The 23,069-nt window shown below is 54.6% G+C and overlaps 1 protein-coding gene across 1 annotated transcript in view; it reads left to right on the top strand.

The window, feature by feature from the left end:
* Window positions 1–18,472: 18,472 nt before the first annotated feature.
* KIFC3 (kinesin family member C3) overlaps window positions 18,473–23,069 on the top strand; it is a 76,324-nt gene continuing 71,727 nt past the window's right edge. The window contains exon 1 of the mRNA XM_070061964.1: window positions 18,473–18,722. Within this exon, the coding sequence (XP_069918065.1) occupies window positions 18,501–18,722 (222 nt within the window). The 5' untranslated portion in view covers window positions 18,473–18,500. The remainder of the gene's footprint in view (window positions 18,723–23,069) is intronic.

Below are 23,069 nucleotides of genomic sequence, written 5' to 3'. Positions count from 1 at the left end.
CCGCTGGGGAGTCCGTGGGTGCTATCTTGTTTCTTGATGGGTCTCTGACCTCCAGTCCTGATGCTGCTCAGAGTGCTGTGGGCTGAGTGCTCTCCCGAGAACGCAGGTTTAAGTGTGATTGCCATGGTCACCGTGTAGCCAGGCCAGGCCTGCAGGAGGCCGCAGGGCTCCACCTCCGCTGGTGGATTCACGTTGTGACCTTGGGAGTGGGTTTGTTCTTGGAGCAAGTTCAAGTACCCTTTTTTTTTTTTTTAAAGATTTATTTATTTGAAAGGCAGAATTGGAAAGAGAGAGAGAAAGAGAGAGAGAGAGAGAGAGAGAGAGAGAGATCTTCCATCTGCTGGTTCATTCCCCAGATGGCTTCAATGGCCAGGGCTTGGCCAGACTGAAGCCAGGAACCAGGAACTTCATTGAGTCTCCCGCATGGGTGCAGGGGCCCAAGCACTTGGGCCATCTTCTACTGCTTTCCCAGCCTCCAGAACCACGAGAAAGAAATCCCTTCCCTTGGTAAAGCACCCAGTCCATGGTATTCTGTTGTAGCAATGCCAAATGGATGAAGCCCGGCTGTGACCTGGGCTCTCTGCCTTCGGAGCTGGGGCTTGGCCTGGTCCATCCCACCTCCTCCCAGCCCTGGGAGAGCCGTGTCCCTCTCCCCACTGGGTGCTGTGTCCAGTGTGCATGGCTGTCGGTTTATGTTCCCTTTCTTGTATACGTTTTAGACTTTTAAAAAAAATTATTTATTTATTTGAAAGTTAGAGTTACACAGAGAGAGGAGAGGCAGAGAGAAAGGTCTTCCATCCACTGGTTCACTCCCCAATTGGCTACAACAGCCAGAGCTGCACCAATCCGAAGCCAGGAGCTTCCTCTGGGTCTCCCACGTGGATGCAGGTGCCTAAGGACTTGGGCCATCTTCTGCTTTCCCAGGCCATAGCGGAGAGCTGGATCGGAAGAGGAGCAGCTGGGACTTGAACCAGCACCCATATGGGATGTTGGCGCTTCAGGCCAGGGCATTAACCCGCTGGGTCATAGCGCTGGTCCGGAATATTTTTCTTTATTTACTTTATGGAACACATTCTAAGGGGTGGTCTGTTGTTTTGACTTTGAGATGATCCCTGTACATTTATTCTGTCCAGTGGTTACACACTCTTTCCAGAATGTTCTCAGGGCAGGCGCTTCGCCAGGTGGTTAAGACGCTGGGTGAGAAGCTGCATATCCCACATCAGAGGGCTTGGGCTGAACACCTGGCTCTGGCTCCTGACTCCAGCTTCCTGCTAATGCAGACCCAGGGGGGCAGCAGGGGACCCCCGAGTTCCTGCCGCCCATGTGGGAGACCTGGATTGGGTTCCCGGCTCCTGGCTTCAGTGTGCACCAGTCCCACTCTCTAGGGAGGGAACCAGCAAATAGGAGTTCGTCTTTTTCTCTCCCCCCCCCCCCCCGTCCTCCTCTTCCCTCCTGCCCTCTCAAATAAATAAATAAATAAATAAAGTTTTCAAGAACACTTTCTATCCAGAAGCTTGGACGAGCCCCTGAGCCTGCTCACTTCCAGTCTGAGTTCTGGTTCTTCGGCTCAATTGGAGCCTCGCCGCTCCCTGAAAAGTGTGAACACAGCAGTGACGTCACTCAGCCTCGCTTCCACTTCGGCTCCCCTGGCTTCGACTTAGTGGAGCAAAGGGTTTCAGTCAATGATTTTATTTTTTTCCCTTTTAAACAGCTCTGTTGTTCCAGGGCATTCTCTCCAGGCAGAATCTAGGAAAACCCAATGTTTATATTGATCTAGAAATTGATTAAAATGGTTGGGCAGCAGCTTAGCCGACAGGCGTGAAAAATAGTGGGGAAAATGCCTATCTTATGAAGCACATTATTTGAACAAAAGAAATTAATTCTGCTGCATTACATAATTCAGTCATCGGCTAGGATGTAACTGGCCTGATTATTAACAAAACCCCAGATGAAACCCCGGGCCCATCTGGAAGGCACACAGAGCTCATAAGACAGGAGTGCGTGGGCAACCAGGATAAGAAGTGACCTTCTGGGGGCTCAGCCTCTGCGGGGCGATAGCAGCTCATCGAGCTGGCAGGTCCATTAATCAAGGAGGCACGGCCTTGTGTGAGCTGGGCGGCCTCGTGCTCCGCGCAGGAGAGACCGGCTCCACCTCCGCGCAGAGCGCGCTATTCCGAGGGGAGAGGGAAAGTCTCGGTCATCTCTGGGCAGAGAGAATTTCCAAGTGGGATGGGGGAGCTTGAAGAACAGGAGAACATTTGCATTGCAAAGGGTATGAATGCAGGAAGTAATTTTGCTTTTCTTTAGAAAAGATCTATTTAGTTATGTGAAAGGCAGAGTGACAGGGAGGGAGGCAGGAGAGGGGTCTTCCACCTGCTGGTTCACACAGAGAGGAGAGACGCATTGTGGAGGGGGGCCAGAAACTCCCTCAGGGTCTCCTATGTGGGCGGCAGGGACCCAAGCACTTGTGCCGTCTTCCACTGCTTTCCCAGACACAGCACCAGGGAGCTGGGTCAGAGGCAGAGCAGCTGGGACTGGAACTGGCTCTTGGAGACGGGAGGTGGTCACGGCCATGGCTGCTTACCCCACTGCGTGGTGACGCCGGCCCCAGGAGGTGACGGTCCACGTGAAGCTAATATATTTCCGAGTCGCAAGCCATGAAATGAATTGCAGGTGTTTTCTTTGAGTTTTGCTGCAAAGCTGATGGCTGTGCCCTGCACTAATGGACTTTCTGCTGAAGTGCTTGGATTACCTATTTAAGCCTTATTCAAGTTTAGAAATTTCATTGAAGGTTTTGTTGAAACTCTGTATGTTTGAAATTCTTTTTTTTTTTTTTCCACATCTGTCAGCTAGAATGCGAAGGGAACCTATCGTCTATGTAGCCGTGGTAGGCACAGGAAGCTCACAGGAGAGGCTCACGCTGAGCGGAGGTCAAGTCCAGCTCGGGCACGGAGCTGCCCCAGCGCTCGCTCTGTCCCTTCGTGTCGCTCGTCCGTCACGCCTGTGCCCAGTGACACATTCCTGCCCTTCAGAGCTGTCTCCAGGACCTGCCCAAGGGAGTCTGACTCACTCCCTCTGGAAGATGCTGATTGGGTTTTCCATCTGCAGTTTTTCCTTCTTCAAGCACTTCTAGGTCATGTGGTTTGGAAAACACGGCGCTGCCGCGAAAGTCCCCTTTCAACGCCGCGCTGCACCATTTAGAAACTCACGCCCGCTAGGAGTTCACAGAGGCTGTGGGAAACCCAGGTGGACTCAAAGCCAAGTTTGGGGTGGGCATTTGGCACAGTGGTTAAAATGCTGCTTGTGGGGGCCGGTGCTGTGATGTAGCAGGTAAAGCCGCCGCCTTCAGCGCAGGCATCCCATATGGGCACCGGTTCGCATCCCGGCTGCTCCACTTCTGATCCCACTCTCGCTATGGCCTGGGAAAGCATTGGAAGATGGTCCAAGTCCTTGGGCCCCTGCCCTCACGTAGGAGACCTGGCAGAAGCTCCTGGCTTTGGATTGGCACAGCTCCGGCCATTGTGGCCATCTGGGGTGTGAACCAGCAGATGGAAGACTTCTGTCTCTCTAACTCTGAATTTCAAATAAATAAATAAATCTTTAAAAAAATTGCTTGTGATAGTCTGAGTGCCTGGCTGTCAGTCCGGGTTCCACGTCCTATTCCAACCGCTGCTCATGCGCACCCTGAGAGACAGCGGGTGAGGGCTCCAGCACCTGGGTCCCTGCCACCCACATGAAAGAGCTGGATTTAGAGCCCAGGTGTTGGCTGTGGCCTGGTGCAGCCCCACTATTGTAGCACTGGGGAGTGAACCAACAGACGGGAGATCTCTCCTCCCTCCATCTCTCCCTAATACATACATACATAAATAGCATTTGAAAATAAGGTTATCTTGGTGCTAGAAATTTCGAAAGCCACACATATCTTTTTCAAATGCATGTTTCCTGTGAAATGTGAGAAGACTCGTGTTTGTACGGATTTCGATGTTTTTGGTGCCGTAATAGACATACGATGTAGCGCCGGTTTCCACCAGCTTTCTGAAGTACGCTCGTACGTGTTTCTGGCGCTACGCCCTAATAATGAACACGCAGACAAGAGACCACTGAATGTGTCGTTGCTGGGGTTCCCTCGCCGGGAGACGGACGGGCGAGGACGCATTTAAAGGCAGCAGGCTGCAGTGTTGTTTGCAAACATAGCTGGGTGCGGTAATGGGGCTCACCGGGATGGCTGAGGATTTGTCCTGCGCTCTGTGGAAGCGGCCTTCTCTACCCAAGGGTGGACAAAGTTCCTCCCTCCCCACTTCCGCTTTGCCCCGAGAGGGTCTCGGACGTGGCCTTGGGGACAGAGCCTGGGAAAGCCTCACTTCAGCTGCATTTGTTTGGTTGGCTGCTTGAATCTTGATTTTGGCCACCAGAAAGTAATTTACAAAGCAAACGTTCAGCTAATAAAAGCTTTCAGGTGAGTTGTAATGAAGCTCACTCCTGAACACTGATACTTGTGTCTTACTGTTTCATCGCCTCTCAGAATCGTCCTCAATATTTTCTCTGGGGTAGATGGATCATATTTGGATTTTGATGTTTCTTATCCCATTACAATGAAGGTAAAGAAAATTTCAAAATACAGATCCATTCTTTTTTAAAAATTTATTTATTTTACTTGAAAATCAGAGTTACAAAGAAGGGGAAAGAGAGAGAGAGGTCTCCCATCTGCTAGTTCACTCTCCTAATGGCTGCAACGGCCGGAGCTGTGCTGATCCAAAGCCAGGAGCCAGGAGCTTCTTCCAGGTCTCCCACGTGGATGCAGGGGCCCAAGGACTTGGGCCATCTTCTACTGCTTTCCCAGGCCATAGCAGAGAGAAAGATCAGAAGTGGAGCAGTCAGGACTTGAACCAGTGCCCATATGGGACACTGGCGCTGCAGGCAGTGACTTTACCTGCTACACCACGGTTTGTGGTTTTATGGAGTCACTGGAGTGCCAGGACACAGGTTGCCCAAGAGTACCTTTCCTCCCAAGGAGAACACTTATCAAAGTGTAAGCAGAAAGTCCTTGCAAGGACAAGGAGACCATAGTCCATAGTCTTGCTGGTTTTTTTTTTTTTTCTCCCACGATTTAGGCATTCTCATTGCCTGCTTCACACACGTCCTCGGTTTCACTTCATATCCGCAGGTTTGACCTGGGTCGTAGCTGCCCCATAAGTGGAATTGAGTTTGGGGGGATTTCGGTCTCTGGTCGCCTGGCCTTTCTCGTGGCTGTCAGGCGCCTGTTGGCCACTAGGTGGCGCTAGTTCTTGGCTGGTTGCTGTCTGCGCTTTGGAAGGAGCCGAGCTGGCTAGGATTTGGGCCGAAGAAGCTGCCTTCGGAGCCCATCCGGGCAGGCAGTGCTTTTGTCTTACAAATAAGGAAACAGAAACTCAGAGAGAAGGAGGAATTTGCCGGAGCCCGAGGATCTCTCCTCTCCCTGTTTTCCCCCTGTTACTTCATCATCCTGGAAGGCATAGGGCTCAGTCTGAGAGGGTCTGAGAGGGGTTTGCCCTGCAATAAACGCCCGGGCAGTCCCACCCATCCATTCATCCGTTCATTCATTTACTCATTCACTCAAGAAGCCGTTTGCTGGACGCTGGGAGTAACAACCAGCTGGGTCCTAGGAATGCACTTTTGCTTAGGAAACACAGCAATGCAGGAAAACAGAAAAAGAGCCCTGGTCAAATCGAAAATGAATGGAGGTGATTCTGGAACACTCTGCTCACTAAGAGGGATTTGCAACCAGCTGCATTCGTTGTGTGTGTGGTTTTTTTTTTTCCCTAAAAGTTCATGCATTTATTTGAAAGGCAGAATGATAAAGGGGGAGACCTTGCGTCTGCTGCCAGGGCTGGGTGGAAACCAGAGCAGGAGCCCCATCCAGATTGCCCATGTGGGTGGCAGAGGTCCAAGCGCTCAAGCCACGATCTGCGGCCCTTGGCAGGGAGCTGGATAGGAAGTGGAGCAGCTCGGATGCTGGCGTCAGGAGTGGTGGCTTCACCCGCCCCAGTGCCATCCTAGGCACCAGGCGTTCAAAGGGAAGATTACATCGGAGGCTGGAGGACACAGGGTCTCTAAGGCCATGCAGTGGGAGGGAAGGCGGCCCAGGGAGCCGGCAGCCGGTGTGGCCGATGGCCACAGGGCCCAGGGCAAAGGGCAGTCCTGGGAGGGAGGGCCCGGTTGTAAAGGCTTCACAGGAATTTGTACTTTATCCTGAAGGCTGAGAAACAGCCCAGAATGCAGTGCAGCCAGAGAATGGCCTGGATACAGCTGCTTTTTGGAAAGGGTACCACAGCGGCTGCGGGAGGCCCAGCGGCAGCGAACCCTGGGGACCGGAGGCCAGTGTCGCAGTCTAGCCAGGTGAGGGGCAGGGTGGAGGGGGAGAGAGTTCTGCCCCAGGACCAACAGACTTCTCTTTAAAGAACTGGGATTGGCAGCTAATACCCTTAGAGGGTTGGAACTTGTGCTTGAATTACTTATAAAGCATCAAAGAAATTAAATGTTAATTAAATGCACATATTTCTTGGGTAACAGGGGCTTTTTTTTAAGTTTAATTATTTTAAGTTTAATTATTTGAAAAGCAGAGCGACAGAGAGAGGGGTAGGGAGACAACTTCCATTCCCTGGTTCACTCCCTAAATGTCCATAACAGCCAGCCATGCCAAAGCCAGGAGCCAGGAGCTCCAGCTGGTCTACCAAGTGGGTGCCGGGCCCCAGGTGCAGGTGCATTAGCAGGAAGCTGGATCAGAAGCAGAGGCCAGGCTTGGTCTTGGGCACTGAGGTATGGGATGTGAACATCCCACGTGGTGGCTGAACCTGCTGCACCACAGTGTCCACCCCTGGATAAGAGACAGATTTGAAATTTTTTTTTACAAAGATTTTTGTTTCTTTGCTTGGAATTCAGAGTTAGAGAAAGATCGATCTTCCATTCGCCAGTTCACTCCCCAGATGTCCAGGGCTGGGCCAGATGGAAGCCAGGAGCCAGGAGTCAGGAGCCAGGAGCCAGGAGCTTGCATCCCGTGTGGGTGCCAAACTCCTGAGCCATCGTCCACTGCTTTTCCCAGGCAGGGAGCTGGATTGGAAATGGAGCAGCTGGGATAAAAACCAGAGCTCATATGGGATGCTGGGGTTGCAGGCGGTGGCCCCCGCAGTTATTTTTTAAACATAATATCATTCCGAATGGAAGTATGAGGTACTTAAAAAATTCATGGAAAATTGAATTAGAAGATAAATTTATCTGGTCCAAACCTTGTGAAATCCATGTATAATATTCTCATAACTTGCATCTTCCATGATTTTTTTAAAAGATTTATTTATTTATTTGAAAGTCAGAGTTAAACACAGAGAGAGAGAGGAGAGGCAGAGAGACAGAGACAGAGAGAGAGGTCTTCCATCCGCTGGTTCACTCCCCAAATGGCCGCAACAGCCAGAGCTGTGCCAATCCGAAACCAGGAGCCAGGAGCTTCTTCTGGGTCTCCCATGCAGGTGCAGGGCCCAAGCACTTGGGCCATCTTCTACTGCTTTCCCAGGCCATAGCAGAGAGCTGGATCAGAAGTGGAGCAGCGGGTCTCAAACCAGCGCCCATATGGGATGCCAGTGCTTCAGGCCAGGGCATTAACCCACTGTGCCACAGCACCGGCCCCTATTTTCCATGAATTTTGCGAGACAGAAAAAGAGAGAGGGCTTTCATCAACTGGTTCACTCCCCAGATACCTGCAATGACTGGGGCTGGCCCTAGGCTGACCCGGGACGGAAGCTGCAGGCCAGGAACACGGTCCAGGTCTCCCGCAGGGGTGGCAGGGACCCAACCACCTGAGCTATCATTGCCGCCCGCCAGGGTCTGGAGTCGGAGCCCGGGCTGGGACCAGCACCCAGGTACTCTGCTGTGGGTGGGCCGCTGGAGTCCTAACCATAGGCCGAACACCCACCCTCCACAAACCCTCTGAAGACCCCTCAGACATCTAATGGGCCTATGGCGCCACCCCTACCGGACTCACAGGGCCCCTCCCCGCCCCCAGCATTGGCCGATAGGGTCAGGGAGAAGCAGGCCTCTCGTCACCTTCACGGCCCTCGGCCTCTTCTGCGCATGCCTCGATGCGGTCCTTTTAATGTTCCCGAGCTGGTGTGTCTACCAGAGCCCTCTTCCCCTGGCTGCCACCACCGAGGAGGGCCTTAGACATCGTGTCTCCCTCCCGCGCCGGCATCACCGAGAGCAGCCGGAAGTGGCCTCCTTGGTGGGGAGCTATGGCTTTCTCTGTGTTTGGAGGCGCTGAATCCGGGGGGCTGCCCTGGGGAGGCCCCGGGGGCCACTTCCCCCTGAAGACACTGTGTAAAGAATTTCTGAGTCCAGGACTGCTCTGTTTTCCTTCGGCCCTGCTCAAGCGCTCATTCCACGAATACTGTAAAGGCCGCTCGGCACCGCGCTGTCAAAGGTCTGAGACCGGGGACGGGCAGGGGTCTGGGTGAGGTGGTGCTTAGGAGGCAGGCACCCCAGATCCGAGTGCCTGGGTGCCAGCCCTGGCCCTGCTGCAGCTCCAGCTCCCTGGATCAATTAGCAGTGCGCACCCTGGGAGGCGGTGGATGATGGCCCAAGTACTTGGGTCCTTGCCACCCGTGTGGGAGACCCTGATGGAGCTCCTGGCTTCGGCCCGGCCCGGTCCTGGCTGTTGCAGGCATTTGGGGATGGATGGTCTCCCGGCTCTTTACGTGTTTCTGCCTTTCAGACAAAATGAACAGAAAGCCACGTTCCGTGAGCTGACCTGCTGGGGGTTTTCTCAGGAAGCAGAGCCGGCTCCCATTCCTCGAGGGTTCCCGTGGGCTGGCACTGCGGCGCTTCGTGTCTGCTCCTGCAGGGCCTCCCTGCCCGCCTGGCTCGGCGTGGCTCCCCGTGCAGGCTCCTGGCGCGGCTCTGCGCCAAGCGAGCTGCTCCCTCTGTGTTCTGACAGACGGGGACTTGCACCTAGGGCGATGGACTCCGGCTCCCTTTCCTTCTTCATGTGGGAATTCAACAAGGACTTCATTTAGGGAGATGCTGGGACCAAGGCCTCTCTGAGGTGCTGATTGGAGCTGAGACTTGAAGCCTGGAGCCGCCCGAGAGCCCCCAGGCCCAGCAGCAGCAAGCAGCCCAGGGGCTGGGATTTGCTCCCAGGAGGGAGTACACATTCATTTTTTTTTTTTAATTTAAGATCTATTTATTTGAATGGCAGGACAGACACAGGGATGGAGAGAGAATCTCCCATCTGCCAATTCACTCCCCAAGTGGCTCAACAGCCAGTGCTGGACCAGACCAAAGCCAGGAGCCAGGAACTCCATCCAGGTCTCCCTCATCGGTGCAGGGGCCCAGATACCTGGGCCAGCTTCTGCTGCCTTCCCAGGTGCATTAGCAGGGAGCTGGCTCGGAGGCAGGGCAGCGGGGACTGGTGCTCTGTGGGACGCTGGAGGCTTCACCCCCTGTGCCACAGCACCGATCCCCACACGCGCATTCTCGATGACCTGTACACACTGCAGGCCAGTACTCTGACCCCTTCAGCCCCAGAACGTTCTGGCTGGGGGCAGGTCCGTGGCTCAGCGGTTGAGACGCCTGCATTCCCTAGCAGAGGGCCCGGGTTCGAGGCCTGGCTCCACTTTTGATTCTGGCTTCCTGCTGATGTGCACCCTGGGAGGCAGCAGGTGAGGGCTCAAGTCCCTGGGGCTCTGCAACCAACACGGCAGACCAGGACTGAACTGCAGGTTCCTGGCTTCAGCCTGGCCCAGCCCTAGGTCTTGCAGCCATTTGGGGAGCAAACTAGCAAATGGAAAATCTCTCTCCCTCTCTCTTTGCCTTTAAAATAAATAAATAAATAATTGTAAAATAGTCTCTAAATTTAAAAAAAAAGTGGAAAACAAGGCTGCACCTTTAAAAAGAAAGAGAGGAAGAAGATTTCTCACCTGTCGGAGGCTGTTGCAGCCCCAGGCACCTTCTGCCCGCTGGCCTGCAGGGCCGCGGCGCCCGCTGTCCCCAGGGTGCCTACCCAGGAAGCACCCGCGGCTCGGTCCGCAGCCTTCCGGCCCCTGCAGTGTTGCTGAGAGCATCCAGGCTTGCCGCTTGCCCTTGTCAGCTCCACTTGATCTGTGCGATTGAGGGAGTCATGGCCCAGGGCCATGCAGGGATAGGTGGACAGCAGCGGGGCGGGGAAAGCACCTGTGTGACTCCTTTCTTCCCGGTGTCCAGCGTCGGCTGTGATGTCCCCACGCCGCGCTGCGCTCTCCCGGGCGGGGGCGGAGGGACCTTTGCCCCACACTGCTTTTCTTCGTGCTCCTGGGCACTGTGTAGGAGGGAAGCGGGAGTCGGGTTTGCATGGGGGGCGCGTGCTGTGATGGCCAGGGTGGGAGGGAACTCATGAAAGGCAGGTGCCCGAGGCCAGAGAGACACCGGGATCTGGGGGCGCGTGGCCGGCCGCTGGGCGGGGTGTGGCGGTTCCGGGCACTCAGTGGAAATCCCTGTAATTAGTGTAATTAGAGTGAGACGCGCGTATTTTCAAGTGACATTCATTTGGCTCAAGTCATTCATGCCATTTTACTTATTTATTCTTAAGATTTACTTAGTTTACTCATAAGGCAGAGTGGCAGGGGCTGGTGTGGTGGCACTGCCTGTGTCGCTGGCATTCCATATCTGAGCTCTGGTTGGAGCCCTGGCTGCTCCATTCCGATCCAGCTCCCTGCTATGTGCCTGGGAAAGCAGCAGAAAACGGCCCAAGTGCTCAGGCTCCTGCCACCCACGTGGAGACCAGGTTGGAGTTTCCAGCTTCAGCCTGACCCTCCTTTGACTGTTGCAGGCACTGGGGGAGTGAAGCAGCTGGTGGAAAATTTCTTTCCCCATCTCTCCTTTTTCCGCTGTCACTCTCCTTTTAAATAAATAAATCTTAATAACTAACTAACTAAATGGCAGAATGACAGAGCGAGATCTCCCATCTGCTGTTCACTCCCCAAATGCCTGCAACAGCCAGAGCTGGACCAGGCTGAAGCCAGGAGCCAGGAGCTCCATGTGGGTCTCCCACGTGGGTGGCAGGGGTCTAAGCAGTTGAGCCATCACCCACTGCCTCCTGGACACATCAGCAGGAGGCTGGATCAGAAGCACAGAGTAACTGGGCCTTGAACCAGGCACCCGGATATAGGATGCGGGTATTACAAGCAGCAGCTTAAAAAGAAAGCATTTCCCATACACACCGGAAGCAAGCCCTGGACAACGCTGGGCTGTGAAAGCGACGCTGAGAAGCACTTACTCCACGCTCCTCCGCTCTTGTCTTCTGTCCCAGAAGCAGCAAGTTTGCGTCCCCCTTCCCTGCGTGAGACAACAGGGGCTACCTGTCGTGTAGAAGCCTGTGCTGGCGTGGGGGCTCAGCCCAGCCGTGAGGATGCCTGCACCCCGTATCTCAGTGCCTGGCTTCCTGTCTCGGCTCCAGCTTCTGGCTCCTGCTAATGCAGATCCTGGGAGGAGCGGTGATGGCCGAGTTCCTGCTGCTGACGTGGGAGACCTGGCTTCCAGCTTCAGCCCGGCCCAGCCCCAGCCACTGCAGGCGGGTGGGAGTGAGCTCGCAGAGGGGGGCACACGCTCTCTGTATTCTCTGCCTCTCACATAATCAATCGATTTTTTTGTTTGACTTTAGTAGTCAATCAATTTTTTAAATTTTTATTATTATTATTATTATTATTATTGACAGGCAGAGTGGACAGTGAGAGAGAGAGACAGAGAGAAAGGTCTTCCTTTGCCGTTGGTTCACCCTCCAATGGCCGGCGCGGCCGGCGCGCTGCAGCCGGCGCACCGCGCTGATCCCATGGCAGGAGCCAGGTACTTATCCTGGTCTCCCATGGGGTGCAGGGCTCAAGTACTTGGGCCATCCTCCACTGCACTCCCTGGCCACAGCAGAGAGCTGGCCTGGAAGAGGGGCAACCGGGACAGAATCCGGCGCCCCGATCGGGACTAGAACCCTGGGTGCCGGCGCCGCAAGGCGGAGGATTAGCCTAGTGAGCCGTGGCGCCGGCGTCAATCAATTTTTAAAAGCTATACTGATGTTCAGATTCTCAAGGAAGCACCACTGTGCTCCCCTGAGCACTTATAAGGAAATCGGCTGCGACGCGGTTGGTGCCTTCAGCCACGGGCACGGAGCGGTGGGCTCAGTTGCTGTGCTGTGGTGAAGCCGCATTGCTGGCACCTGCGAGGTCATTTAGCTCAGTTCACGGGTCTGCAGGGAAGGAATTAATATGTGGAATCCGGGTTGCACCGCTCGGCTTGTTCACAACATGTCCTTTCGAATGAGATTGCGACTACCCAGAAACCGCTCTGCTCCTCGCCCTTGGTTAACAGAGTCTGCGTCTCCGCCGATGGGGCCCAGACCAACGGAGCCCCAGGTGCCAGTGTCTTGCAGCGTCTGCTTCCTCCCCTGCGTTCTGTGCTCCTCCAAAAGCAACCAGAAAATCCCCATAGCCACGGGAAGGGCACTTGGAGGACTGTAGGGTCATAGGAGCAGGGTGGGGAGAGACAAAAGGATATGGAAATCCTCTCTCTCTCAGCAGAATTTTACCTGAACATTTCGAACCCCTGAGAACAGTTGGGAAGTCACAGCCTCCAGGGCATCGGAATTCTTGGGATTTTTTTCCTAACAGAACATGGGCAACCTTGAAAAGCGATGTCTCCACCTCTAGAGATTTTCTTTCGTGGCTGCTCCGAACCGAACCGATTGCGAACCAATCGCGGGCACCGCGTCTGCAAATGGGCGAAAGCTTTGCGTTTGTAAGGCAGGTTCAGCCATGGGTGCGCCTGCTGGGGACAGAGCTCAACAGAGCTGCTCCAGGCTGTGCCTGCATTTCTGCTCTCCATGTGGTCTCAGGCAAATCACTCCAGCTTTGTACCAAAGAAAACAATGACTCAAAAACAACAATGCCAACCAGTGCTTCCTTCCCAAGGGCATTGGAGAAACAAATGAAGACGCCTTTGGACAGCCAGAGCCATGGCTCCCCTCCCCACCACCATGGCAATTTCAGGGCCATAGACAGAAAATAACGACTTGCTGCCTAAGCTTTGGCAGCTTCCGATGTATTTTTTAGCTAACGGCGAGGATCCTCCAGCGATCATTGCCCAGTGTATTTTTAACTTGTTTTGCAAAGGATTCTTCGGGCATCTGGACTCCATCTAAAAATATATAGATGTACTCGTGGGGGCAGGTGTTCTGGCTCAGGGGGTTAAAGCTGCCACTGGGAACATCCCGTATTGGAGTGTCTGGTTTAGGTCCCATCCGCTTACTGCTAATGTGCCTAAAAGGGCACCAGATGATGGCTTGGGCGCTTGGGTCCTTGCCACCCATGCAGGAGACCCGGATGGAGTTCCAGGTTCCTGTCTTCAGCCTAGCCCAGCCCTGGCTGTTGTGAGCATTTGGGGAGTGAGCCAGCACTCTACCTTTCAAATAAATAAATACATTTTTTTAAGTTCATGGAAATGAGTACTATAAAAAAAAATTATGCATGATTTTAAAAATTTTAAAAAATGTATAGATGTATATACACACTCCTTTTTAAAAAAGATTTATTTATTTATTTGGAAGTCAGAGTTACAGAGAGAGAGAGAGGAAAGAGAGAGAGGGAGAGAGAGAGAGAGAGATCTTTTAACCGCTGGTTCACTCCTCAAATGGCTGCAATGACCCGGGCTGGGCAAAGCCAAAGCCAGGAGCCAAGAGCTTCATCCCAGTCTCCCACATGGTGCAGGGACCCAAGGACTTGGGCCATCTTCTGCTTTTCTCCCATGTGCACCCGCAAGGATTGGAAATGGAGCAGTCAGGACTCCAGCCAGCACCCATATGGGATGCCGGTGCTGCAGGCATCAGCTTAACGCTCTATGCCACAGCACCGGCCCTGTACACACACATTTGAACAACACCACAGCGCAGGCCCCGTACACGCACTGCAAGTCTCTACGAGCACTCAACACCCTTGCTGGCAGCAGGAATCCAGGCAGCCCCGTGCTGGTTTCACCCAGACTTGGTTTGGAACCTCCAATCTGTCTCCAGATCACTCCGTATAGAACACTCCTGGTTCCAAACATGGTGGGTTTCTTTCCACACAGACCAATTCTCTGTGACACCTGCTTCAGGGGAGGTGTTAGGGGCCAGGGCTGGGGAGCGCTACCCTTGAATTCAATTCTGACAGCACCTGGAGTTAGCACCAGACCCCACAGGTGCAGGGCTCAGTGGCACAGGCCGCCCCCACGCTACCTGCCAGTTGCCAGTCTGGAGCCCTGGGACCGCTGACCGCCCAGCCATGCATTCAGGGGGTCCTGGAGCCCCCTTGCAGGTGCTACAATTTGCTAGGACAGCTCCCGGGACTCAGGGCATCACTGTGCTGGAAGTCACAGAACATATAGAGAAAGAGGTTGATCCAGGGCCTTCTATGGCGGGGAGCCAGGTGCACGTGGGATGCGTGCACTCACCAGGGAGCCCCTGAAATCTCCTTGTTCAACACACTGGTGTTTATTTTTGTTTGGAGAGGCAGAGACAGAGAGAGCTCTACGCTGCTGCTTCGCTCCCCGATACCTGCAGAAGTCTCCTGCTGGGGCCGAAGCTGGGAGCACGGAGCTCTGTCCAGGGCTCCAAGTGGGCGGCAGGAAGCCAGCAGCTGGAGCTGGCTTTCCAGATCTACATTAGTGAGACACTGGCATCAGGAGGGAGCTGGGCATCAAACTCAGGCACCCAGATGTGGGGCAGGAGGGTGTGAAGTACAAGGCCAAGTGCCTGCCCGGCTCACAACCGTGAATGGAACATTGAGCTCCTAGGATTTTAAATGTTCTAACGTGAGTGATCTGCGACAGGTCTGCCAGGTCTCCGGACCTGGTCATCATACACTGCCTGCCTGTGTGGAAAGACCTCACTGTGCCCATGAATGTGCACCATTGCTACGTGCAGTTCACCACATATGCATTTAAAGATTGATCTGAAAGGCAGAGACTGACAGGGAGGCAGAGAGAGAGACATGGGGATCTCCATCTGCTGGTTCACTCCCCAAGGGTCCGCAACAGCCAGGGCTGGGCCAAGACAAAGCCAGGTCTCCCACATAGGTGAGCGGCAGGGATTTAATTCCTGGGGCCATCATCTGCTGCCTCCCAGGCACGTTAGCAGGACGCTGGATCCAAAGAGGAGCCAGGGCTCAATCCCAAGCACTCCTATATGGGATGTGGTTGCCCCAGAATGCCCAGTGCTACATATATTTTTTTTAATAAACATTTAGCTCCTGTCCCACCCTTTTGGGAGGGAAGTGGTGGTTAGGGCTGGAAGTCCCAGTCCTCTAATCACTTGGTCCTTTGGGTGAATGGTGGTGTGGGGGCCCTGTCCTGGGGCCTTCAGGGCCCCACCCTAACTCTCCTCATTAGCATAAGCTCAGCTTGATTGAAGACTCTCTTGCCATTCGGGAAATTCCAAGGGCTGTAGGAGTCTGTGCCAAGAACGGGGACAAAGACTAAATGTATTTCCTAAACCACAAATCACAAAGGAAAACAAACTCCTTTTATGGGTCCCTTTTGTTTTGCTCCTGAAAGAGTTACTCTAGGTCATCGAGATTCACTGAAGCCAGTTTTTTCAAAACCCCGTACCTGAGCGTGTGTTCAGGAAGGAAGTTGGACCTGTCAGAGCGGGCGGCATGCCAGGGTGACACTGCTCATTGGCTTCCCCGCTCTTGTTAGAGACCCCGTGGAGAGGGGAGGGAGGAGGGAAGACTGGCAGCAGGGGACCTGCTCCGTGAGTTTCAGTTTGCAGCCAGGAGCTCCACGGTGCTAAGCCCCCGCAAGGGCAGGGGTGGAGTTTGCCCTCTACTGGCCACCAGCCCCTGGACGCCAAAGTCCTTCCCCAATGTTGGGGTGGAGGTGGGCTCAGGCTTGCCTGGGCACTGCTACGATGCGGGCAGCCGCCCCCTGATCTCCACCCCCTTGCCCTTCCCTTCTCCCCCCATCCTTCTCCCTTGAAGGGCAGGAAAATCAGAAACAGGTCCTTAGTTTTCTGCTTCACTTCTCAAATCTTACCTGAGCCTCTTCCACCTGCCGGGCTTTATGGCAGCTGCCTGGGTTCATCTGCAAGTGATAGAAAGATTTGGGGTAATAACCACAGGCAGGCCGGCACCACGACTCACTAGGCTAATCCTCTGCCTTGCAGCGCCGGCACACCGGGTTCTAGTCCAGGTCGGGGCACCGGATTCTGTCCCGGTTGCCCCTCTTCCAGGCCAGCTCTCTGCTGTGGCCCGGGAGTGCAGTGGAGGATGGCCCAGGTACTTGGGCCCTGCACCCACATGGGAGACCAGGAGGAGGCACCTGGCTCCTGCCATCGGATCAGCGCGGTGCGCCGGCCGCAGTGCGCCAGCCGCGGCAGCCATTGGAGGGTGAACCAACAGCAAAGGAAGACCTTTCTCTCTGTCTCTCTCTCTCACTGTCCACTCTGCCTGTCAAAAAAATAAATAAATAACCACAGGCTTGTTGCTGGAGAAGCGAAGGGTCCTTGTCTTCGCACAAGAAAGAATTCAGGCATGAGACAGAGAGCAGTGGAAAGCAAAATAGCAAGGTTTACTAAGGCAGGGACATCCGTAAGGACGGATGGGCACCTCTCCAGACAGGACCTGAGAGAGGGTGCGCAGTGCACATTTAGGCTGGGGGTTTTTAAGGGGATGGGTCTTGCCTTCCCGCCTCTTCTCCTTCTCCTCCTCCTGGAACAAAGGACTTATTGGATGTAAATACAAAAAATTCCTTTCTGAGTTTCCCCCCTGAAGCTATCAGACAGGGGAAGCCTGTGGTTAGAGGAGGGACGGTTATCTGGTTATCCCGGGGTAGAAGGGGCAGGGCCCCCTGGAAGGTGGGGGCAGGGTGTCTGAAGTGCAGATACTGGGCCGCACCTGGAAGGTTGTCGGGATGACTTTGAGATGCGGATGCTGGACCTGGATGTCTATGCCTTAGGCCTTTGTCACACACACACAAGCTCATTTCTGACTTCTTACCTAATAGGCTTAGCCAATCAATGCACCCCTAGCGTATCAGGAGGTGCTTGGTGCTGTGAAGAAACCAGTGAACTCGGAGCATAGGAAGAGCCTTAGGGAGAGCTGGGGTGTTGGTGGAAGATGAAGGGGTGGGTGGGGCCCTAATTTAAATGAGGCAGTCAGGGTGAGGCTCCTCAAGGACAAGGTATCTGAGGTTAGAGTCTCCAGGGGGGAGGCACAGCCAGTGCAAAGGTCCTGGGGGCAGCTGGTGGGTCTTAGGAGCAGAGCAGAAGAAGATGGCGGCGGGGTTTTGGAGCACAGACATCGGGAGACCTTGGCTTTGAAAACCTTGCTGGGATGCAGTGTGCTTGGGCTTTGGTTTTCACAGGGTCGGTCTGGCCGTGGAGTTGAGTACCAGGGGCGGAGGGTTGGGGCTAGGGCAGGCATCCAGGCCGTGATGGTGGGAGTGGCACGTTGCAAGGCAGAGCCCCAAGGGTTGAAGCTGACAGATGTGGGGCACGTCCCAGGGTGAGAGTTAAAGGTGCCAGCGGGTTTCCCTCTGCATCTCTGGGGGGACGCGGTGGGGCAACGATTCTGAGAGCCCCTCAGTGTCACTGCTGCGAGCTGGGGCGTGGAAGGAAGCAGACGTGGGGGTGGCTGAGCAGGGCCGAGGTGCAGCCTTGAATGTGAAAACCCCCACTCAGATCCCAGCACGGCCCTGACCACGCGCACAGAGGCAGCACGGGCTTGTCCCGGGGGACAGCCCCCCACTTGCTGTCGTCCCGTCCTTTTCTCTATGGCTAGCGTGGGGTCAGTGCAAACCCCTGATGCCTTTCTTCTTCCGATTTTCATTAGAAAGTACGCAGGCTTGTTCTGAGCTGGGGGACATTTCCCAACCACCGGCTCACCTTGCTGCCCGTGGTCGGGGGAGCTTGTTCCAGGACCAGTGCTCTCTTCCTTGGTAGCCTCTGTTGTGGTTCAGCAGATCCTTCCAACTCAGGTCTCTTGGTCCTAAGACTGTTGGCTGAAGTTGCTCTTAGCCGGGTCTGGAAGGCCAAGGGTGCGACAGGATTTTGAGAGAATGAGAACTCGGAGACAGACTTGGACATCTCTGGTTCTCCCCTGGGTGTCAGGGGCCTGGTTAGCTTTATTCTCCCCGCCTGCCTCTTACACCCTGTGTTGTAATAATTCTAATTCTTCTCAAGCCTCCATGGGCTGCAGAAAACTGGCTAGGAAACTCACTCAGGGTCACATTATGAGACCCTCACTTACGACCTGGGTTAGTCCCTCCCTGGGAGCTGACGCTGAAGGAGCTGCTGTCCCCAAAGCCTTTTAATTGCTGAGCCAAAGGCTGAATGCCCGCCTTGTTCAAGGCCAGAGCCACTGCTTGGTCCAACGAGGAATTGTTGAACCAAGCAGAAAATTCCAGGGCACGGGCTGCTGTCTGTTCCGGCATCGAATACCATGCTCTACAGCGGGTCAGAGCGAGCGGGGCTGGGTGCTGCCATGTTTGTGGTTCCAGCCCTGGTGTGGCTGGGCTGGATCAGCTGGGCCCGGCCGAGGGGGCAGAGAGAAGAGAGGGAGACAGAGCCCAGCCCTGGCCGGGAGCAGGCTCCTGGCTGGCGCTGGTCTGGCCCTGGTGTCTCCAATGAAGATGGTCTTGCCAAGCTCCAGGCCCCCTCCCCAGGAGGCATCCCGGCCACACAGACCCAGCGACCCTACCTACAGGTAAGGAACAAAAGGAAGACTTTGAAGCACACCTTGCCCTGGGTGGGGGCGGGGCTCATGTGGCCTCTAGTTTAGGGGCTGGCGTATGGCTGTTCTCCCCTAGGTCCTTCCCATCTATATAAAGCTCATCAGAGTTAGATCTTCCTAGCATTTTTTTTTTTTTTGACAGGCAGAGTGGATAGTGAGAGAGAGAGACAAAGAAAGGTCTTCCTTTGCTGTTGGTTCCCCCTCCAATGGCCGCCGCGGCCAGTGCGCTGCGGCCGATGCACCGCGCTGATCCGAAGGCAGGAGCCAGGTACTCATCCTGGTCTCCCATGGGGTGCAGGGCCCAAGCACTTGGGCCATCCTCCACTGCACTCCCAGGCCACAGCAGAGAGCTGGCCTGGAAGAGGGGCAACCGGGACAGAATCCGGCGCCCCGATCGAGACTAGAACCCGGTGTGTCGGCGCTGCAAGGCGGAGGATTAGCCTACAGAGCTGCGGCGCCGGCCGTTTCTAGCATTTTATACGCTCAGAAGCACCTGCAGACCGCTGACCCACAGAGACCAGGTTTTTCTGCCGATGACACGGCCAGGGCCAAGTTCAGGACCCAGCTGTGTTGCTTGCTGTGTTGGGCCAGAAGCAAGCATTTCGATGGCTCTGTTCCTCAGTTTCCTCCTGTGTACAACGGCACAGTAACGAGCGGCATGCAGTGAGGAGCGGAGTATTGGCAATCGGCACTCGTGAGGGTGACTGTGGGAGAAATCCTGGTAGAGCGGGGTTGGGTCTCTACACGTGGCCCAGGATTCCCTAGAACCCTGGTATCTGGAACGTTTTACCCCGGCTTGCCTGTGAGACAGTCTCTGAAATTCTTTCTAACGCAGCTCCTGGCACAACAGAAGTGTTCCATGGCATTCATTCAGAGGGATTTGAAAACAGTTGTGTAGTCTGGGGGGAGGCTCCTGGCTCTGCCCAAGGCCGGTTAGATGATTTTTTAAAACAAATTTATCAGTGCCGGCGCTGTGGCATAGCAAGTAAAGCCGGGTGCCTGTTCGAGTTCCAGCTGCTCCACTTCCGATCCGGCTCTCTGCTATGGCCTGGGAAAGCAGCGGAAGATGGCCCAAGTGCTTGGGTCCCTGCACCTACATGGGAGACCAGGAGGAAGCTCCAGGCTCCTGGCTTCAGATTAGCCCAGCTCTGGCTGTTGTGGCCATCTGGGGTGGGAACCAGTAGATGGAAGACCTCTCTCTGTGTGTCTTTGCCTCTGCCTCTCTCTAACTCTGCCTTTCAAATAAATAGGTAAAACTTAAATAAAACACAACAAATTTATCTGAAAGCAGAGTTAAGAGGTGGGGGGGTGCGGGGGGCAGGGAGAGATCTTCCACCTGCTGGTTCACCAAGTGGCTGCAAAGATCAAGGCTGGGTCAAGCTGAAGTGCAGCCCGGAGCCAGGAGCTCCATCTGGGTCTCCCACGCGGATACAGGGGCTCAAGCACTTGGGCCATCTTCCACCACTTTTCCCAGGTGCATTAGCAGGGAACTGGATCAGAAACAGAGCAGCTAAGGCTTGAACCAGCACCTATACTGGGTGATGGCATTGCAGGCAGTGGCTTAACACCCTGTGCCGCAATGCTGGCCCGTGGTTTCATGATCTTGGGCAAGTACAAAACATCTGCTCGACCTCAGTTTTGGGGCTCCTTAAAATGGGGCTACAGCCTTGCCTCCTCACTAGGTTGTTAGGATGAACAGATAGTGAGAAGGGCTTTGGCTAAATGCTCAAGTTCCCAGCGCGCCTGGACAGCGTTACCGAGATACCGTTGAGTTGTTTTGTTGCTGTGGGTTCTTGTGGATCAAAAGGCAGCGCCTGGGACGGGGCTGGGTGTGAGGTTTTGAGTGATGCCTGCTGTGTGGCAGCCGCTTGCATGTATTATTTACAAGCTTGCTGTCCGGCTCCACTTGATGGATTGATGCCTTCACTCCATAAATATGCATTGAATGTTTGCTCTGGCCCAGGTCTGTCCCTGGCACGGGGGATCTGACCCTGAACAGTCCAGGAGGCTTCTGCCCCCTTGCAGTTTGCATTCCTAGTCCGGGAGGCAGACAGAAAACAAGAGAAGTTCAGTGATAAGTACAATGAGGGATTAAAACCCAGGGAGGTGGGAGTGGTCAGGGAAGACCTCTTGGAGGAAGTGACATTTTGAGACGCAAGGGTAGATGGGAGAGACTGTTTGCAGAGGGGATAAGGGGGTTGATTGGGGAAGGTGGTAAAGACCCCGAAATGGGAGCGAGGCTGGCCTGAGAGACCCCTGTGGCTGGAGAGGCGAGAGCAGGGGCAGAGCCGGCAGTGGAGGCCCATGAGCAGATGGCACAGGATCTCGCGGACAGGGTAAGGAACCGGGACTTTGTGCTAGTGTGACAGGGAAGCCGGGGGGGGGGGGGGGGTTGCGCCAGGGCACTTCCAGAAATTCACGTGGTACCCAATCCTGCGGCGAGGGATTCTGGTGTGCTGGGGGAGCCGAATTTAATGAAGACAGACACACCTGATAGGCCAGGCATGTATCGAGGAAAAACCAAGAAGCGTGTCTGTTCAGGCTGGAGTTGGTGTGGATAGGGGTTCGGGCCCCCCATCTTTCCTCCCTTCCTCCCTCCTCTGGGACCCTGCTGGGAGGAGGGCTTCCTGGGCGTGGGGGTTCCTGAAACTCCTCCTGGGACCTCTCGAGCACCGCTGGATGGGAGCCAGCAGCCCTCTGGGTGCAGGTCGGGGAGGAGAGGGCTGGGCCCCAACAGGATTATGGGACGAGCGCAGTACTCGGGGTGTAGCTGCTGGTCTGCCGCCAAGGCTTGCTGCCTCGTTACATCACATGACAGTTCCAGTTTGCTTTAACAATCCCCATTTTCTTTGGCTGATGCGGCCTAGCTACCTAACAGACAGGGGGTGGGCACTGTGGAGCGGCGGGTGCACCACTTGGGGTGCCCATATTGGAATGCTGGAACTTCAATCTGGGTTCCTGTTAATACACACCCTGGGAGGCAGCAGATGATGGCTCAGGACTTGGGTCCCTGCCACCACGTGGGAGACCCAGATGGAGAGCCTGGCCCAGTCCCTGCTATTGCAAGCATTTAGAGAGTGACCCAGCAGATGGAAGATCTCTCTCTGTTTCTCTGCCTTTCAAGAAATGAGAATTTAATTAAAAACCACGCATAGTTTTTTTTTTTTTTTAAAGATGTATTTATTTGAAAGGCAGAGTTACAGAGAGAGCTCTTCCACCCACTGGTTCACTCCCTAAATGGCTGCAACGGCCAGGGCTGGGCCAGGCTGACATCAGGAGCCTGGACCTCCATGCAGGGTTCCCACGTGGGTGGCAGGAGCTCAAGCATTCGGGTCATCTTTTCCACTTTCCCAGATAACGTTAGCTGGAAGCAGAGCAGCAGGGACTTGACCTGATGCCCGGAGGAGGGATACAGGCACTGCAGGCAGGGCTGATCCTGCCACACCGTAGCATGCACCCTACGCTTAGTTTTCATTATGCAATTTCAAACATTTTGGGCACCAAAATAAACTTATCTTTAAATTTTTAAAAATTATTTAAGAGGCAGAGCGAGTGAGATCTTCAATCCCCTGGTTCACTCCGCAGATGCTCACAATAGCTGAGACTGGGCCAGGCTGAAGCTGGAAGCCAGGAGCCCAATCTCAGTGTCCCACTGGGGGGAAGGGATCCAAGTAGTTGAGCCACCACCAGCTGTCTTTTTTTTTTTTTTAAAGATTTCTTTATTTATTTGAAAGTCAGAGTTACACACAGAGAGAAGGAGAGGCAGAGAGAGAGAGAGAGAGAGAGGTCCTCCATCCACTGGTTCACTCCTCAGCTGGCTGCATTGGCTGGAACCGCACAGATCTGAACGAAGCCAGGAGCCTGGAGCCTCCTGTGGGTCTCCCACATGGGGACTGGGGCCATCCTCTGCTGCTTTCCCAGGCCACAGCAGAGAGCTGGATAGAAGAGGAGCAGCCGGACTCGAATCAGCACCCATGTGGGATGCTGGCACTGCAGGCGGCGGCTTTATCCACTACGCCACAGTGCCAGTCCCCCCTCCCCTCCAGGGTGTGTCTTAACAGGAAGCTGGAAGACTAGGACTAGGGTCCAAGCCATCCAGTATGCAACATAGGTGTCCCAAGCTTTGTCTAAACTGCAGCATCAAATGCCCACCTCAATAAAGTTATCTTGTAGTTTTACTTTTCCTTGAACTGTGGGGAGCAGCTCGAGAGCTCTTCCCAGGCTGTTGTACAGATGCCCCCACAGGGCTCCTCCAGGCCTCAAATGCCCCTTTCCACGAGGCCTCCCCCCCCCCACCTGAGATCACAGCCCCTGTTGGGA

This window comes from Oryctolagus cuniculus, chromosome 18, assembly GCF_964237555.1.
Source record: "Oryctolagus cuniculus chromosome 18, mOryCun1.1, whole genome shotgun sequence".
Classification (NCBI taxonomy): domain Eukaryota; kingdom Metazoa; phylum Chordata; class Mammalia; order Lagomorpha; family Leporidae; genus Oryctolagus; species Oryctolagus cuniculus.
Note: the sequence above shows the minus strand (reverse complement) of the source record. Positions and strands in the feature narration are given on the sequence as shown.